The sequence below is a fragment of the Macrosteles quadrilineatus genome, unplaced genomic scaffold (assembly GCF_028750875.1).
Source record: "Macrosteles quadrilineatus isolate MER2022 unplaced genomic scaffold, UCM_ALF_1.0 Scaffold_1__1_contigs__length_201487025, whole genome shotgun sequence".
Lineage (NCBI taxonomy): Eukaryota > Metazoa > Arthropoda > Insecta > Hemiptera > Cicadellidae > Macrosteles > Macrosteles quadrilineatus.
In genome coordinates, this window is record NW_026542594.1 from 98,647,979 (window position 1) to 98,668,774 (window position 20,796).

Genomic DNA, 20,796 nt, shown 5'->3' on the forward strand with positions numbered 1-20,796 from the left:
TTTTTCAGGAGGAATTTTAATGTAAATCCAATTAGGCAAATGGAAATTCGCTTAGTCTGCATGTTTGCTGCGGCGGGGGTATTTTCGCTATTGAAGTAGAGCGAGTAATACATAAGTTTACAGTAAAAACATAAGGTTCGCCAAGATTTGGTACATAATCTTACTACTTGAACTCATCATAGTCAAGGCATTAATATAGTTTATACTAAATGTTTTGAAATATCTTGTTTTGTCAGTGTCAGAAGAAGTAAACATTTCTTGCATGCATCCATTTGATTTGACATAAGGCAAGTTTACTTTACCATCGTGACAACACTATGTGCTTCGAATAATTTTTCACTTCCAAAGTGAGTTGCATAGCAGAACCACCTATGTATAGCAACCGAACTGGCAAATATTATTCATATCACCAAGTGAATGTGTATCTGGATGGGTTTCTGTTAGACCAGGCCTTTCTATTTCTACTCTCCTAATACGCATAAGATATCTTATTATTAATTGTCTCCTACTCATGTTTTCAATATTTCTTCTTTGAACTTGAGGCATTTTCTGTTCTTCCTACAAAACTGATTACCGGGTTAACTTGGTCTTAACCTACTTAATATTTACTCCCAAAAAGCTAGTGAGTTTCTTTTTATAAACAGCTGTTTTTTGTTTTTAAATTTGTTCTGTGCATTTCTTATGGGGAAACCCCGACCTTTGAGTGGGTCTCACGCCCTCAAGAGTAGGAATTTCAAAATTCTAAAACCTTATTGCAAAACTTCATATTCAGACGAATCTTTTGACACCTTAAACGTTGAAATTGGTCCACAAATAAGGGAGGAGTTGCATTAACAAAAAACGGCTTCACGTATTATATATATAGATTTATTGTACACCAGTAATGGTGTCTGTCTTTTTGACCACTTTTGCCTATATTGGAACATGATTAATTGTTAGGTAATTGATGGCTTGTTTTTAAGACAGATCATCATTCATCATAGGTTCATGAGGTTATTGTCATACATGTTTTCAATCATTGGAAAAATCTTTGATTTTGAAATACAATACAAGTGAAGGAGGGCACGTTGCCCGTATGAGCCGTGTCCATATTTGTTAAATTAATAGTGATTGACAGCAACTGGATCAAATTTTTAATATTTTTTATGTAGAAATATGTGTATGATTTAGAAAGTCATTAAGCTGGAAAATTCCAATTTACTGCAGTCTTTTCAGAGAGGTTACTTCCATATATTCATTCAGCTTAGTGAAAACATAATATAGAGCCTTATGTTATTAAACTAAGAAAAAGGTTTGTGAATGTTTACTAGCTCTACTCAGTACCAAAAACCTATTTAAGAGTTCAAGAATAAAAGCCAGGTTCACTAGAAGTATATCCCACTACCTACACCTAGAACATTCCGAAGAGAGATTGTATTGACAACTTTATGTAATTGATAAGGCTGAGACAACTGACATCCGCATGTCATGGAATTCCAGCTTCAAAAGTAACCCCACGACCAATTTCTCAAAACTATGCTAGAAGGTTATTTATTGGCACAGAAGTATGATGACCAGAGTGATGAGAAGTATGATGAGAGCTTTGATGACCGATTTGACAAAGGAAAAAATAAAACTTACTCTTAAACTTACTTACTGTACTAAGTTTAAGGGTGGACCACCCTTTGAAATAAGAACGTGCCTTTTCAACAAACATATATTTTTTCTCAAATTAAAGCACAGATTTAATCTGCATCACACTTTTGAAATTGCAAAAGTGTTTACCACGAAAAATATCCGATAATATGATTTTAATATTTTAATACTATTTAAAGGTTCTTCCAAAAGAAGAGAAACCAGTTTACTAACATCATAGTAATAATAACTCCGATGATGGAAGATATTTTATTCCATATGTATGGGAAATATTTTATTCATTGAATGATCAACTAAGTTTTGTAACTAACACAATAGTCATGATTGTTTTTAACACTTATTTATTATTCATTAAACAATGCTAAATGGTCAAAAATGTTATAATCACCATTTCACTCTATTTATCGCAGTTAAATTAATTAGCGTAAGCCTTGAAAGCAGCCGTCGATTTTAACGGCTTTCACCTAGTTCTATATATCACATTTATGACTTAAATACTATTTCATTATTAATCATGGAAATACACTGTTCATGCAAGCAGTTTAATTAAAGAAAACTCTAAAATAATTCTTCAACAATGAAATTACAGTAGAACCTCTTTAATCCGAACCCCCGTGATCCGAACGTCCACTAATCCGAACACCTCATTGCTGTACTTTATACACAGTACAGTAGTTCTATATTGTATACTGTATTTAATGTGCATTACTGTTTATTTACTATGTTTACTACTGTATTAAATAAAAACTGTATTTTAGTTTATAAAGCATTTTTAGCGAATTTCCCATATAGGGAATAAGCTATTACCGTAGTACTCGTGGTAAGACCTGGACGCGGGACCGATTTTTTTTTTCATTTTGAGGTCCCTAGAGGCCAAAAACACCATCCGTTCAAATTCATATATATATATATATATATATATATATTTATATATTTATATATACTAGTGGTCGTCCAGTGGTCGAAACTCGACCAAAAATTATTAATGTACAGACTTCTCTATTTTCTCCCCACACTGTAAATAAAACATGTGATTGGAATTTCTTCCCTTTGTTTTGATTTTCTGTTTACATTTTGTTGTTATTTCGTCACCATCATGGCAACCTATATAGTCCATGTTAATTTTTTGAAGTTTTCAAATTCAATTTTTGTGCTTATTTGTTAGCCTATTTTAATTTTTATAGGCATTCTGCACATCTACAGGAAAATATCTCTCCAACAGTATGCGTAGATTTTCCCTGCGATGCACACGAGCTGAGAAAAAAGGTTTTAAAGAAACATGCTTGCCTATTAATATATAGATATATGTGTCCGTTAGCACGATAACTCGAGCAAAAATGATCCGATTTTGATGAAATTTGGTACAAACGTGTAAACCTACGTTTATTCGAATGAGTTCGCGATCCAGCATGATCGGACCATGGGAACGGGGGTTTACGGGGGGTTTTATGGGGTAAAAATAGGTTTTTCCCATTTTTGACCCAAAAAACATAAAATTTAGCAATTTCTTTCCAAACCATTTTGTAGAGCTTAAAAAAACAAATAATTTAGTATATTGAAGCGTTATTATGCGCCTAATGGTTACGGAGAAAATTCCAAAAAATCGTAAATTTAAAATTCCCATGTTATTCTTATGGAGAATAAGTAAATTGTTGTAGTTTGCTTGTTTATGAACATATTTTGATCAAATTTGGAAAATGTTTTTATTTCTTACTATTAACGTTTTACAAAAAAAACAGTTTTACCCTCCCTGATGCAGCAAACCTAAGTACTAGTTAAACTAATTCTATTTAAATAGAGAATAAATGTTATATTTTTAAGTAGACATTTCAGTGTAAATCCAATCAGTCAAATGGAAATTCGCTTAGTCTGCAGGTTTGCTGCGGCGGGGGTATTTTACATTTCCCGTAGCAATTACGATCCATTGTAGCCTTGTTTTAGCTATTGTTATGTAAAGACAACAATATGTTCTGTAATCCGAACTATTCAATAGTCCGAACTACCCCCGGTCCCAATTAGTTCGGATTAAAGAGGTTCTACTGTATTTGTAAACAACACACTTGACTGTGAAGATCTAGAAGGAAGCAAAAATGAACTTCAAATCAAGTCAAGAAAATCATAATAAAATTGGTATGTAACTTACAAGAAGATAACCATGAACAGTAAGTGATTCCTTTTATTTTATTACAATGCATCTATTTCAGAAAATTTCCATTATTGTTCAGACAATGTCAACTTGATCCTTTTATGTAAACAAAACTCATCAGTAAAAAAAGAATACATTCCACTTGTTCCTAAATTAAAAAACATTCTTCCTTAAAATATATTTTAGCCACTAAGCTAATTCATTTTTAAAATATAATTATCAAAATTGTGTGACAACTCTAATATATTATTAGTTTAATTAAAAAAGAAATTACTGCCAAATGAAACTACTTTTAATCCCAACAAAATTAAAATCATGTTGTTTAACTTCCCTAGTAGACCTTAATTCATAGTGTTGAATGTTTGTATTATTTTGGTGGTTTAAAATGCATGTAATATTGTTTCATAATGTACAAGTCATATATTGTCATAAGACCTAATATGAAAAAAAAACAATTTCACTGATTTTTGATTATTTTGAATGTTGTAACAGAGCGCTTTTTTGTTGATAAAAATTTTGTTTATGTATTTCCTCCATCAATTGCTATACATGGGTATGTGAGAATTTATCAATGCAAAGCAAATAGTTTTTAAAATATCGTCACCCACCTTTGACATTAAGTCTCAGGGGTAACGACCTTTTGACATTTTACCAATAACATGCTCAACATGCTTAGCTTATCCCAATTTAGGTTTTGATCCAATATCAATCCCAGAAAATGTGTGTGCTCTACTAGATTAAAATTTGAATCATCAAGGTAAATATTCAGAGTTAATTTGGATCTTGATTTTTTCTACAGAATTATATAAAATTTGATTTACTGTAATTAGTTTACTGGTAGATTGTTGCTTTTTAAGAATTCATTAACCGATAGAATATTTGGAAAAGATTTAAGTTTGACTTCTCTTGGGAATTGCCTGTAACTGTGATGTTGGTGTCATCAGCATGAATACACACTGAAGCTTCTCCATTGATAGCTAGTGGGCGGTCTCTTATAACAATGAAATAAAAGAGGCCCCAAAAAAAACTTGAAGTTTGAGTTTTTGTTTAGTCGGCTCCCTCAAATATCTCAGGCACACCTCTATTAGTTTTATTTCAATCCGTTGCTTTCATAATTCAGTATGTGAATTTCTGGGACCAAGCAATGGAGGGTTTTAACTTGAGCTATATTTTCTTACATACAAGTCTTGGCAGTACATGTACTGTGACAAGTCCAGAGCATTAACATACATACAAGTCAGTATTAGTTGATTTTAAAATATCACAAAAACCCTCTAAGCTTAGCAATATTACCTCTTTTAAATCGTTCATTTGCTGCACATATTGATTCTGCTGATGTAACAACTGTCCTATATACCATTGCTGATCCCGACATCTTTGGAAAAATGTTGGTGGACGAACTTGAAACCTAAAGGAAGTTTTAAAAAAATCATGAAATAAAAATAAAACCTAAAAATGTTCAGTTATTTTTTTTCTAAATCACCACAGCATTCTACATTTAAATTATCTTCTAGGTTCTAACAATATTTCTGTGTCCAGAGCTACGAAACATGTTGGTTCAAAGTCTTTAACCTTTTATAAACCAGAAAATAATGCTGGTAGGAGGAAAACAAATAATTAATTGAAATGTATCATTAAGTTACAAACATACAAAAATCTTGAATCAAAAACCTGGAAAATTACATTACACTATTCTGTAAAAAAATATACTTTAAAGGAGTCTATTTGGCATGTGACCTTGAAATAAGTAACTAAGACTTAATTTGTTGTCATTCTTATTTCAGCAGATAAATACGTTGAATACAAACAAATTTAATTAATTTCACAAACCATTGCACTAAACACACCAAACATGTTTAAGTACCTGAGCACTAGTGTATCAGAATCGGTGTTCAAGTAGCCCTCACTAGCTAACAGGTCAAGTCTGAAGAAGCGGTTGTATCCCCAGCATTCTCCGGTCTCAAAGTCTGAAGCAAACTCTCGGACAATATTTTTGCTAGCATCTCTGGAACCTTGATGAATCATCTCAACTCTATATTCGTATCTGAAACATAGTTTATATTAAGTGCATTTTCAGTTACAATAGCTTACAGTAATGTTTAAAGACAATTAATAGTTTAAAACTAAAAATTGACAAAACCCATATATTTAAATATTCAAAAAGAATTTTTTTTAATTCTCTGTAAAATTCCAAATTTAGTAGAATCTCGTATATTTTTGGGGCATTACTGGATACTCATATTAATTGAATGAAAGTACAAAAATATGTCTAATAACACTTGTAATATTATATTACACTTATACTGTTGGGTTGCCGGAATTATACCCCCACCGATCGTTGACATAATTTTGACATCACACCCTACACTTTGATTTTAACGGAATCTAATCTATTTAATGTGGGCAAGTGATCAGTGAACCGGATAATTATATTTGAAATTAAATACCCCTGCCGCAGCAAACTTACAGACTAAGCGAATTTCCATTTTCCTGAATTGATATTAGGTTAAACGAGTACCTAGGTTGCTGCTACAAGGAGGCTAATATAGTGTGCTTTTTAGCAAAATATTAATAGCTTAGTATTAAATAAATAAATTTGCCAAGTTTGATTAAAATATATCCATAAGCAAGCAAACTAAAACATTTTACAATCTTCTCCATAAGAATAACATGGGAATTTAAAATTTTTTGAATTTTCTCCGTAAACAATGACAACATAAAATCCACTCCAACTTGACAATTTGTGGACACAGAGGTTGTCAAATTTGGGGGTTGTCATTTTAATGGGTTTTAATAAATGAAAAGAAATGCCAAGTATTCAATAATTAAAACTAAATTAACTACATTATTGTTTTTCCCTTGTTCCTTTAACTTTTGTGCCCAGTTTTCCTTGTTCCTGTTTTGTCAAGTTCATGGAAGATGATTTGTGATTATAGTAATGAGGTTTTTTTAGAGAAATCTGAATCAATTGTTTGATCAAACGATAATTGTAAACTAGAGTATCATTACAGATTTGCTGGCTTTGATCATGCCATGAATAAAAAGCTAACAAAAACACACAAGGCAGCATAGATCTGTGAACATGTAAAATAATCTGAAGAATGTGTTTTTTTCTGTGTGCTCTGACAGCGGTTGACTGTCACCGGGTGTCAAATATTAAGGTTTTACTGTATAAGATTTTCGGGAAAGCCAATACAGTAACATTCCACTATTGTTACTTTATTGTCAGTTATTATTATTGCTTTACAGTTTAATGCTTTAAACAATTTGAACAATTCACTTTTCAATTGATGTTTTATGCTGTAAATAAATAGGTGGAAACAATAGGCCTACTACTAATATAAAGATAAACTACTATAAAAACTATATATTTTTGAATGAATAGAAACATACTAAACAATTGAAACCCAAAGCTTGATTACAGTATGTGATGTATACTCACTTGGAAGTATCTGGTAGTCCGTTGGTGAGCTCCAGGAACACTGACAAGTAGTTGCCTCTCACCACTCCGTTGCCGTCAGGGTAGACCTTGAGTCTCCAACACAAACCATTGACATGGAGGGGAGGAGAGTACACGGGGTCAGCCTTGTGTTGCAACTGTGTGAACTGCTGCATAGAAAACGTGCTACTGTCATATCCAGGCACGATTTCACTGAAACCAATCAAGTATACAGTATTTATGACATCTTTCTTATGATTATGAACAATCAATTATAAAAATTCAGATAAAACTGTCTTATATGCATCTAATATTTGTTGAGGTTAATGAATTACAACACTAATACAGATTTCCCACATTCTTCTTAGATTTTTTCCCCAGAATGTAAATTTAGTAGTCTCATAATGGGTAAACACATATCACTAGTGATAAAATAATTGTCAAACATTACATTGCTGCAAATTATACGTTTAACCATTATACATCAATTAATTTTTTTTAAATTGAACTAACAAATTCAATGATTTGCAAATTGTTTTGTCAAGTGTCTTTGTTTTATCTATTAATTTTTAAATGTCTTTGTTTTTAAGGACTGTTAAAAACAAAGACATTTAAAAATTAATAGTTAAAACAAAGACACTTGACGGAACACTGATTGTATGTAGTTTTCTACATTTTCTTATTTCACAAATTGTATATACCTTGGCTGTTCGCCCCTCTGACTGTACAATTTTAAACTTGTCTAATGAGCTCAACATGTTTTGCTGGATTTGAAATCGACTATTTTCTGACAGCACAGCTTTATGGAAATGAGCTATTTATGTATATCAATAACCTTTTCTTGCACACGTCGGGAGATTAGATTGTTTAAAAAATTTTAAAAACACACAGCAAAGCATATACGTCAGCTACAGAGCTGCAAGTTGTGTAATTCTGTTCACAAATGATGCCAGTAAGTGGCGAAGGGCCTCGTTGTGGCATATATACCGATTTATACTTTAAAACGGCCCTTACTTAAAAAACCACCCTTGTATTTACTTAAGCATTGTATTCTTTACATAACTTTTTGATTTGGTTCAATCTGAATTGAATTTACACTGAAAAAGTGTTCAAACCATGAATTCTCCAGCGTCTTTAGGATTGTGGAAAGATTTTGTTTAAAAAATGTGATGCAAAGTACGGAGTAAACATGCATGTTTAACATATTAAGGACAAAATGAACTCAATTGTTTTCTACGTTTGCATGCTCTGGTAGCGTATTAAATATATATACTGTTTGTACACTGTGCTGTGAGTACGCAGTTTTTGTATAAACTATAAAAATGAAAACCAGTTGTGTAAATAGATAAAACGATAAATCTTTACTAGTGTCTGAATTTGAAAACTGTTATTGTTTCAGCAGTATGCCTTTAAAGATGGTTTTTAGAAGGGTTTGAATATGTTGTTATTTTCTTACTTGTATAAGGCGAATTTACTGGACGTGCTAACTCATTGTGCTGGCAGTAAGGGGTTCTACAGGTTGGGAAGTGACTGCAGGGTGTCTACTACATTCTGGATAAAAAATTCATGGACAATTCCCGTACATTTAAGGACACTTTGTCTACAATCTTTGTCGGTGTGATTACAGAATAATTTTCCTGATTTGTCAAACTGTATTAATCTTCACTGTAGTATGTACCAGAGAGAAAAGTAAATAATAATAAAATTGGGCTAAATTTCAAAATAGAAATTTATTGAAAGTAAACAAACATATGCAGCTTTTACAGCTTGGTACAGCTTTTATAGTGTAACAGAGAAAAGCAATCATTAGTCTCCTGCGATAGCGACAAAATCCTGAATATCTCCATCAGTCACGGAAACATCATAACATAGCTTATCCGATCCAGGCGGATTAATTTGGCTGATTCGCCCGGGCACAACGTTAGGTTCTCGAATACTTTTGAAAAAAAAATCTTTAACGCATAATGCATATATTGTAACTCGGTTCTAGGTACAAAATCGGTAGGTATAGTAAGCGGCTACCAGTAAGCACATAGTAAGATTATTGTCTTTGATTAATCGACACATAATTTATCTTAGGCTCAATTACATTTTCATAGTATATTTTAAAGCTCTTTCAAAGAATCAAAACACCCAGGCCTAGACCTAATTATTTAGGAGGGTCTATATAAACTGAGTAACAAAACAATGAGGTTATAATATCAGAAAAGTCACTATTATCATTCTAGTTCATAAGATTTAGATTGCTTAAAGCATACAACACAATAAATAAATGGGAAATAAAAAAAATTGAAACCTGACCACCAACAATATAAGACAAAGATACAGAAAATGCAATGACATAATTTGAAATCAAGTAGGCCTACGTAGTGACAAAAAATTAATGCAAACAACAATGCTCATGGTTTTGTCAATTGAAAGATAAAATATCCATAAAAAGGGGTTAACTTACAAAATAAAACTGTACATTACATGTTACATGTACTGTAGTTACATGTTCAATATGAAACCATAAACAGTTTTATGGCCCTAGGCAATGGCCAGCGGCAAAATTCAAGACGTAAGTGAAATTTAACAGCCATTATAAAACTATTATTTCCATGATAAAATAGGTTTGGGATCTAATAATAATTACCCTAGTAATAAATAAAGAAGTTGTAAAGGAATAAAAGCGATACAACTTTTATGAGCTATGCTACTGAGTCAACAGTTCTTGGAAGTACTTGACTTGACATTTGATTGTTGTGATAAAATATTAATGGGTTTGAGACTGATAATGGGGTTTTTATTGCATAATTACTCTAGTAGGCTAATAAATTATGAAAATGTAAACAAACATCTAATAAAACTTTAATGTGCTCCTAACCAACTAACAATCGATAAAATTATGGCCCATAAAAATTTAAGGACATAGTCTGACATTTAAGGACAATTCCCGTACATTTCATGGCCAGTTAAAAATTAAGTACAATTCCCGGATTTCCCGGTTGGTAGACACCCTGGACTGTGTTTTCAAGCACTTCATGTGCCGAGCCAGTATGTCCCCAAAGCACTGCCGTCCTACTCTCTCACTCAAGGGCAAAAAGTGTGTGTCCCAACTGGGCACACCCTGATCCGCCTCTTCCATCAGGACATCTTTCCCCCAAAGGATCAGGGTGCTAAACTGGCAGGCTTCTTTGCTGTACCTATTTTTTCCGCTATTTTAATACTACTCTCTCTCTCTATCGAATCCCCTGACTCAAAAATCTGCCTCCAACTATCCTTTTCTCAGCTTTACTTTCATTTCCCTATCTAATCAACCCCAAGTCAAGGTGGAACAGCATACGTCGAGGACTGCATGGTCAAGGGGAGCTTGGCCACTAGTATGCAGACTCTGGACACCAGGCGACCTCCAGTTTCAAGCAGCCTTCCCCGGGCCAGCGGGGCTCTGCCTGGGGCGACTCTTTATTCCCTTGCTACTCGTGGGATCAAAATGGACAAAATAAAATTAACCAAACAGAAGTTTCTGTAAGTATGGAGGTAAAGGAGGGGGTAGCAATGCCCCAGCAGATGGGTACATCTGAAGTGGCTACAAGGCCCCAAGATGTTGTCCCTCGAGAGCATAACGTTCCCTCCCAAGAGGTACCCGCGCCTCAGGGAGGGGATGCCATGACACTATCAGAGGAGGAAGGGCTCCTCAACGACGAGGACTCCCAAAATGTAAAGGAGTTGGAGGCAGGACCAAGGAAACTCAAGCTGACTGCAATGAGGCCAGGATTGAAAATGAGTGACTCCAGAACAAAAAGGTTTCCCTAAACTAGAAACCAGTACAGAAGAGAGAATGGACTCAAATTCTGACACGCTGCGCTCACTTGCCTTCAGGTTAGCTGGTTCGCTACGCTAACTCGCCTCCAGGTTGAAGTTTGTTCGCTACGCTCACTCACCTTTTGGTTGCAAATTAGCTGTTGTCATAAATTTAAGAAAACAATAGTGCTGCACCGGTAAACCTATTAACTTTTGAATGCTATTGAACATCACAGAATCAAATTGTTTAGTTGAACCAGCTGTTAAGATTCTTTAATTCCATTTAAATATGAAACATGGGAAACTCCAGAGACACCGGGGCGGAGCCTTTTTGACGGATCTGCACCAAACTTGACAAAAACCATCCTTGAATAATGCTTAATAATGCCTGAAAGTTTTATTACAATCTGTCGAGGGGTTTTAGAGTCGATAAAGGACAAACAAACAAACAAACAAACATACATTGGACAGGGTGTTCAAAAAAGGTGGGGACATATTTTACCTAGTGATTCCTTGGGTCAAAATAAAGAGAAAATCAAGAATAACATTTTTACCAAAATCGCTTCGTTAACCAGATATCCGCCATTTTGTATTTTTTTCATAAACATTTTTATTTTTGACTTTTTCAACCGATCTTTATAAAACTTGGCATGTAGGTTAAGGTAGAAAAGACCAATGTTAGAAAAAAAATTCATCTTGATTCAATTTAAAATTTCAAAATGGCGGCCATTTTAATTTTTTTAACTTAAATTACTCAAAAACAGCTAATGTTATGAAAAAATGTCAAGAACACTTTTATTTAGCAGTTTTGATTCCCTATCAAACTATACCAAGTTCAAAAAGATCGAATAAGAAATAGCTGAAATATTACGAGTTTTAGTTGTAAAATGGGGTAGAATACGTCAGAAGCTATAGTCCTCGCCACCCTAAGTTGAGGCAGCCAAAGGCCGCACTACATATACGCCGTGCGGCCTTGGGCTGCCTCAACTTAGGGTGGCGAGGACTGTCAGGTGTACCCCATTTTACAACTAAAAATCGTAATATTTAAGCTATTTCTTATTCGATCTTTTTGAACTTGGTACCGTTTGATAGGTAATTAAAAATGCTAAATAAAATCGTTTGTGGCATTTTTTCATAAAACTAGTCATTTTAGAGTAATTTGAGTTTAAAAGTTTTAAATGGCCGCCAATTTGAAATTTTAAAAAGAATCGAGATGAACTTTTTTTCTGACACGGGTCTCGTCTACCTTAACATATATACAAAGTTTCATAAAGATCGGTTGAAAATATTAAAAGGGGAAAATGTTTATGTAAAAAATACAAAATGGCGGATATCTGGTTAACAAAGCGGTTTTGGAAAAAATGTTATTCTTGATTTTCTCTTTATTTTGACCCAAGGAATCACTAGGTAAAATATGTCCCCACCTTTTTTGAACACCCTGTATATGTAGGGTGAGTTTCTACTGACCGTGTTAACTTCGCCAGTGGGTTCTACTCACTAAAAGGAACAAAAAAGTTCCTATAAACCCATGTCCGATTTTCGACCGTTTGGCTGTTTTGGGGGATTTTGTGTTTTTCTTATTTTATTAGACTTTGCTCCACAATTTATGTAATAAAAACTTAACCAATTACTTCAGAGAGTTATAGTTAAAATCATTGGAAAGAACATGAAATTTGCTATAAATCAAAGGTTTCATTCAACAATTATACCATTACATAGTCCACGTTATAACCAAAATAAAGTAAAAATGTCATTAAATTAATTAATTACGATAATTTTCATGGGCCTCCTTTGATACATAAACCTGCATTTATGCAATGTTGAAATGCATAAAAAACTTGGCATTTTAATAATCTTTCAAATGATATGCTATTCAATACTATTATTGATATAAACCAGTGAGAAATTACTAATAAACTACAATAAAACACGGTTTACAGATTTTGTTTTTGCACAGTTTTACTGTTAATAATAATTACTGTATTCATCATGTTGGCATAATCTTGATTGGTAAAAGGCTCCATATTTTAATAAATGTTAAAAAACTCTTAATTGACTTGGAAATATAAAGTTAAAACAGCAAATTACTCAACAAGGTATGTTCAAGCAGCTGAGTTATCTAGCTATAGATGACAAATCAATAAAAGCTGACTTAATCAAGCACAAGGTAAAACTAATTACACAGCATTTAAGAATCAAACACACTACATCTTTGAAAATGTGAAAAACCTTGAGTTTATACATTTTATTAATTCAGATAATTTTAATAAATATTTAAAAGTTAAAATAATGTACAAATTTTATCAGATAGTTCAATAAAATACATCATGGAGTATACAGTAATTAGTAATTATTATTAACAGTAAAACTGTGCAAAAACAAAATCTGTAAACCGTGTTTTATTGTAGTTTATTAGTAATTTCTCACTGGTTTATATCAATAATAGTATTGAATAGCATATCATTTGAAAGATTATTAAAATGCCAAGTTTTTTATTCATTTCAACATTGCATAAATGCAGGTTTATGTATCAAAGGAGGCCCATGAAAATTATCGTAATTAATTAATTTAATGTCATTTTTACTTTATTTTGGTTATAACGTGGACTATGTAATGGTATAATTGTTGAATGAAACCTTTGATTTATAGCAAATTTAATGTTCTTTCCAATGATTTTAACTATAACTCTCTAAAGTAATTGGTTAAGTTTTTATTACATAAATTGTGGAGCAAAGTCTAACAAAATAAGAAAAACACAAAATCCCCCAAAACAGCCAAACGGTCGAAAATCGGACATGGGTTTATAGGAACTTTTTTGTTCCTTTTAGTGAGTAGAACCCACTGGCGAAGTTAACACGGTCAGTAGAAACTCACCCTGTATAGATATATTATAATTCCCATGTTATTCTTATGGAGAATAAGTAAACTGTTGTAGTTTGCTTGTTTATAAACATATTTTGATCAAATTTGGAATATGCATTTATTTCTTATCAAACTAAAACTTTTTTACCCTCCCTGTTTCAGCAATCCTCAGTACTCGTTCAACTAATTATATATTTAAATAGGGATGAATAAATAAGTTTTAAGTTATTAAGTATTAAGTTTGAAGGGGAGTATAATAAGTTTTTTTAAATAAATAATATTTTTATCCTAGATACCTCTATCAATTCTGGGTTCAAAAGTTATTTAAATTTTTTTTATCTCTTTTGTTACTTCTATGGCAGCCATTTTTGTTTTATGTTTATGTAAAATTTTTGCTTATGTAAGGGTTTGCGTTAACTTGCCTAACTCGGTAACCATTAACACTAGAGTGATGAAACAAAAATACATTTCATATTTTTAAGGAGACATTTTAGTGTAAATCCAATCATGAAAATGGAAATTCGCTTAGTCTGCAGGTTTTCTGCGGCAGGGGTATTTTGTTATTGCTGAGTTACCTTTGAAAATCAGCCGGCACAGGAGCAGTGACAAAACTGGCCATTGGCTTCTTCCTCACTTGGTGGATCATGCGAGAGAGTTCAGAAGAATGGGCTATAAATTCTGAGCGCTTTCGAGTATGAAGTTGATGCTCTATTTCCTGCAGCAGAGCTTCCAGCTGTTCTGTTTCCTGTGTCAAACTAGATTTCTGCGCCATCAGTGTCAACAGTTTTGCTTTGAGTTGAGAGTCGAGTCTAGCAATCATCAATTCCACAGCGTTTCGTATTTCCCTCACTCGCTCATCTTTAGCTGAACGCACAGATTCCACATTACGCTCCTGTAAAAACATGTGAAAGTGTTTTGATATAGGTTTAAAAAAGTTATTTTGTTTTGTTGACAGTGTGATTGATAAAAATTGATAAAAACAAATAAACACATACAAGAGTTCATGGAACTTTCAGAGTAAAGAAATTTCTCCAAGAATCTTAGAATAAGTTATATGTTTGCCATGAAACTTTTATACATTTTATTTTTTTTTTTACCGTCTCATGGTAAGATCTAGACCCGGGACCCATTTACAGAACTCCAAATATCCGAATCAATTGGGTCCGGACCCCATTCGGATGATAAAAAATTTGGATAATAGGTTGTACATAAAAATTAAGAGTCTTTAATGAAAATATGAGTCATGCCGAGCTTTTACTATTGCTACCACAGATCACATCTGCGACAATTTCGCGATCGGAAAATTTACAATTTTTTCCGCAATTGCGGAGTACGATTATGATTTTCTGTCACCGCGAGAGACAATGATGGTGTCTACAGGACCGTAGGATAAAATTATCATTTTTCCGCGATCGCAAAAAATTATGACGATGTTTATGTGTCAATTATGGTGTCAACACGATTGCAAGACAGGTTTTGAATTTTGCTTGATTTCAGATGGTTGGAAATTGGATGATTGGAGTTCTATTGTACTTTTATTTTAAGGTCCCCAAAGGTAAAAAAAACACAATTGTTCAAATTCATATACGTACACTATACAGGGTGAATCACGTAGAGTGCCCACTATTGAATTATGGCCCACCATAATAAAATTGTAATGTGACAATCTATATATATATAATACGCTAAGCCGATTTTTGTAAACAGAACTACTCCGTCATTTTTGGACTGATTTTGATGATTAAAATGTCAAAACAATGGCCCTGATCAGTAGTTTTGCAAAGTGTTTTTCGTTTTTTGATATCTTTATTAGTTTGGGCAGGATCTTCCATCAAAGTTGGGTTTTCTCCCATAAGATTAACATGGGGGAATCTAAATATTTAATTGGAAACTTTGTCTCCACTAATTTGAGAGAACGGCTGGGCGTAGAAACTTGACAGAGGTGTCCAAAGAAAGGTCTTGGTCTGTAGATGAGTTATCAAAAGAAAAACAGAGTAAATTCGCTTATGGCTCTGCCCCAGAAGCCTTTAAAGATCCCTCCACAGATTTGTTTAAATTTTGGCCATGTGGATAATATCTTTGACTATTAATAGTCAATGATAATCCTTTTTAATGAAACACCTATTAATTTTAAAATTGTGTTTCAAACAACACACATTTATTGGGAGTTACTGAATTGTCCAAAAGAAGTATTTGCAATGGTTATTTTCTGATTTTGAAATTTATTTTCTTCTGTATTATGTCATGTTTTGCAATATAGCCTAACATTCCATTACGAAATCAGTGGAAATCCTTTTATCACAGTAACTCTTACAATTCTTTCTTATTGAACTATCTTATATCTATTTTACGGGTTGGTGTCTGCCTTTTTCACACCTTTCCCTATATTTTATCATATTATTCTAGTCAGATCATCATAGGTTCATGAGATTATTGTCATACATGTTTTCAATCAAGGGTCTATCCATATCAAGTGATCCAACAGGGGTTGCTTGACCATTTTTTTAAATAAATAATATTTTTATCCTAGATACCTCTATCAATTCTGGGTTCAAAAGTTATTTAAATTTTTTTTATCTCTTTTGTTACTTCTATGGCAGCCATTTTTGTTTTATGTTTATGTAAAATTTTTGCTTATGTAAGGGTTTGCGTTAACTTGCCTAACTCGGTAACCATTAACACTAGAGTGATGAAACAAAAAGCATTTTAATCTGGAAAAAACAGCCTAAATATTATGTTCAGTACATATTTATTGAAAAGTGTATCTAAAACAGTTTTCAACCCATCTCAACATTTCATAAGAAAACGGAAAAATTTCAACTTTTGAAGGCGTATTACCATTGGAACGAATAAAATCTCAGACTTCATTTTTTGTGTGTGTAGCAACTCAGTAGAACTGTTTGTATTTCAAATATCAACCCTAAGACTTGATTCATTTAAAAGTTATCATTTTTCAAAAACAGAAATTTTTTGAAAAATCCAAATTTTGGGTCTCAATATCTTTGTTGGGACAAAGTTTAAAAATCTGAGATTTTTATCAAAACCCCCTCTTATGGTTGTTATACCGCTGTGTAAATTTCATCTTTGAGATTTACTTTTAAGCTAAGTTACAGTATCATAAAAATCGCAAAAAACCCCATAAGCTCGGCCACCGCTCCTAGGTTAGCTAGGTTACTGTAGGTAGTCTAAAGATTAATTTATAGGTGTAGGTAATTATTTTATTTAATGTAAACTTACCTACTTTAGTTTAAAGTAATGTATAGCTTTTTCTTGCAAATTTATTGTTTTTGTGAAATAAAATGAAACCTTTATCAGATTATTTACATTCAGGTTTACACAAATATTTTTTCAATAAATATGTTTAGCTTATTCATAAATTTATTGAACCACTTTTATTTTAATAAAGAATATTATAAATTTCACATACAAAAGCTGTTTGAAACACAAGTTCTTAAAGAATTATATAAAAATTATTTTCCTTGTTAGTGTTTTTTGTTCTACTTCGATTGTGCTCTTTAAGAAGTTTGGATATTTCTTCATTCAGTTTATGGGTGATGTTGTATGTCCTTCCAGTGGTTGTTGTCAGTTCCAAGAGATTTAATTTTCTCAAAACTTTGTTTATAGGCACCCAAGCTTGGTCTTTCTCATTTTGTTTAAAGGCGGTTGTTGGTCCTGCTGGATCTTTATTTTGGTCAGTGATGTCAATCACCTCTGCCACCCACCACCGATTGTCATTCACACATGCGATAGAGTCTTTTCCTTTTGTATGAAGTGTAATTTTTACAGCTTTTGATGTTGAATGAACTTCATATTCAGTTGCTAGTGAGGTTATGAAGCACCTAACATTACTACTGTCCAGTACTGTAACAGGAATAAAACAATCTAAGCTTCTTGTTTCAGTAATCTTTAGACTTTAGACAGTTCTCTAATCGGTCCAGGAGTTTGTTGTTGTAGTGTTGAGTGATTTCTTCTGTTATGAAAATGATTTTTTTTTATATAAAACTCTGTGTTTTGTGACTCCTTTACGACTTCCTGTGGGGACTGGAGACTGTATCAGTTCCTACAGAATATGAGTTATTCCTTTTCAAAATACCATAATAAACACTTTTTATTGATTAATGTTACGGACAATAAATCTGAATGGAGAATCAATTTTAAGACCTTTAAATAAATAGAATTGACTAAGTTTTATTTAAGTTGAATGATGAATAAAACTTAAAATTCAGCAGGATTTTACTTATATTTAGTACCGTACACATAATCTGTACTTTCGGTACAGAGTTTAAGTTAAAAATCTGTTTTGGATTTTTGAAATGTACATTAAGATAAGTTTACATTAAATGAAATAATTACCTACACCTATAAATTAGTCTTTAAGCTACCTACAGTAGGCCTACTAGCCGCGTTGGCCGAGCTTATGGTTTTTTTTTTGCAATTTTCATGATATTGTAAATAAATCTCAAAGATTAAATTCATACAGCAGTAGGTTATAACAACCATAAGAGGGGTTTTTGGTAAAAATTTCAGTTTTTTAAAAATGGTAACTTTGAAATGAATCATGTCTCAGGGTTGATATTTGAAATACAAACAGTTTTACTGAGTTCCTATACAAAAAAAAATCAAGTTTGAGATTTTATTCGTTCCAACGGTAATACGCCTTCAAAAGTTGAAATTTTTCCGTTTTCTTATGAAATGTTGAGATGGGTTGAAAACTGTTTTTGATACACATTTCAATAAATATGTACTGAACATAATATTTAGGCTGTTTCTTCCACATTAAAATGCTTTTTGTTTCATCACTCTAAGTGTTCAAGGTTACCAAGTTATGCAAGTTAACGCAACCCTTACATGAGCAAAAATTTGTGTGTTCCGCAAAACAAAAAATAGCCGCCGTAGAAGTAACAAAAGAGATTTAAAAAAATTTTAAATCACTTTTGAACTCAGAATTGATATACGTATCTAGGATAAAAATATTATTTATTTAAAAAATGGTCTAGCAACCAATTATTTTATTTCTGGATGACTTGATATGGATAGACCCTCCAATTGAAAAATCTTTGATTGTGTAATACAATACAAAATAATACAAGTGCAGAAGGGCACAATGCCCATTTGAGCCGTGTCCATATTTTGTTAAATTAATAGTGGTTTACAGCAACTGGATAAGACATTTTACAATATTTATGTAGAAATATGTGTAGGATTTAGAAAGTCATTAAACTGAAATACTGCAATATACTGTACACTTTTCAGAGAGGTTACTTCGATGTATTCATTCAGCTTAGTGAAAACGTAATATAGATATGTAGGCCTATATATATAAGAACTTGAAGTCTTAGAGAGCCTTTGAATGTTTTTAGACTAACGAAAAGGGTTGTGAATGTTTACTAGCGCTACTCAGCAACAAAAACCATTTAATTTATCTCTAAAATATATATTATTAAAGTGCACTGAGCAGCAGTCTAAAAAAAATCTATTTAACTTACCCATATAGTTACAAAATGTTCAAACTCGCATTGTGACATTTATACTTCGGCTTATATTTCTCCAACAGAAAATTCATCAGCAGAACAATTTTATTGTGCTCTTACCGTGTCTAATAACATCCCAACACAGAAACCTTGCCTAAAATAGTATCTATCTTGACAAATTATTTACAGTCGCCTAAATTACAGACCGTGGCCCACTGGGTTGGTAACATTATTGAAAATAACACGACATTTTGGCTGTAAAAAATGGCCCTATGAGTAAATACCATTTAAGCAGCTACTGTCATGACAGAAAGGTCATATTCCTTTTAAACTAGATCAAATAATCCTTTATAAGATACGTTGATTAACAATATGTAAACGTCAATATATACGTAACAGCCAATTTACAGTATTTTTACTTTTTGGAAATGTCCCATTGCTATGTAATTTGCATTATTTGTTGCCAATGAAGCCGCAAGACCATATAAATGAGGAGGCCCCTAACAGTTCAAGAATAAAAGCCAACTTCACTTCAAGTATATTCCACTACACCGAACATTCCGTAGAGAGATTATATTGACAACTTTATGTAATTGATAAGGCTGAGACAACTAACTGACATCCCCCATGTCTAAGAAATCCAGTTTTAACAGTAACCCCATAACCAATTTCTCAAAACTGTGCTAGAGGGTTATTCATTGGCACAGAAGTACAATATGAACTGACGCGACGTGATGAAGGAAAAATCAAACTTACACTGTAACGTATATACCTCCCTTTGAAGTTAAAACGTGTCTTCCCAACAAACAGATTTTTTTTTTTTTTTTCAAATAAAATCATAGATTAATCTGCATTACACTGATGAAATCATGAAAGTGTTTGGTTAACTTCAAAAGATCCACCAATACGATTTTAATACTATTTAAAGGTTCTTCCAAAGGAAGAGATGCCAGATAACATACTATCTCCGATGACGTACGGTATGGGAAATATTTTATTCATTGAATGATCAACCATATTTGGTAACTAACGCAATTAATATCATTATTGTTTTTACACTTATTAATCTTTAAACAATGCTAAATGCTTAAAATACAGGTAGCGGCAAAATGATCTGACGGTTTTCTTTGCTGCCCTGTCAAGTGAGTGATTGGCGTAGGGTGGTGGAAATAGAGGTGTTACAAAGCCAACGTGTGAACATTTTTAGTAGCCACGGAGCCGTGGGACAGCTGAGCACCATGACTTTGTAGTAGAAGTGTTTTTAAAAGTGGCAGTTCCTGTGTCGCTGTTCAGTACACGTTTCAATGTGGGTCAATGAAGAAAAGTCCCTACTCGAAACACCATTTTGCTGTAGGTGGGTAACTTTAGAGCTACTAGTTCAGCATTGAAACTAAAATCTGACTACTTGGTGTGAAACTAAAGAGAGTGAGAAAGACTATGTGGCGTGATTGAAAGTGTGA

At 32.7% G+C, this 20,796-nt stretch overlaps 1 protein-coding gene across 2 annotated transcripts in view; it reads right to left on the reverse strand.

Annotated features, from left to right (window-relative positions):
* The window catches only part of LOC128994176 (E3 ubiquitin-protein ligase TRIM37-like), a 154,782-nt gene that overhangs the window by 81,348 nt on the left and 52,638 nt on the right, over positions 1–20,796 (reverse strand). For both annotated transcript variants that reach the window (XM_054418650.1, XM_054418575.1), the window contains exons 5-8: positions 14,441–14,757; positions 7,224–7,433; positions 5,646–5,825; positions 5,075–5,189 (exon numbers count right to left, since the gene is read on the reverse strand). In XM_054418650.1, the coding sequence (XP_054274625.1) occupies positions 5,075–5,189; positions 5,646–5,825; positions 7,224–7,433; positions 14,441–14,757 (822 nt within the window). The remainder of the gene's footprint in view (positions 1–5,074; positions 5,190–5,645; positions 5,826–7,223; positions 7,434–14,440; positions 14,758–20,796) is intronic.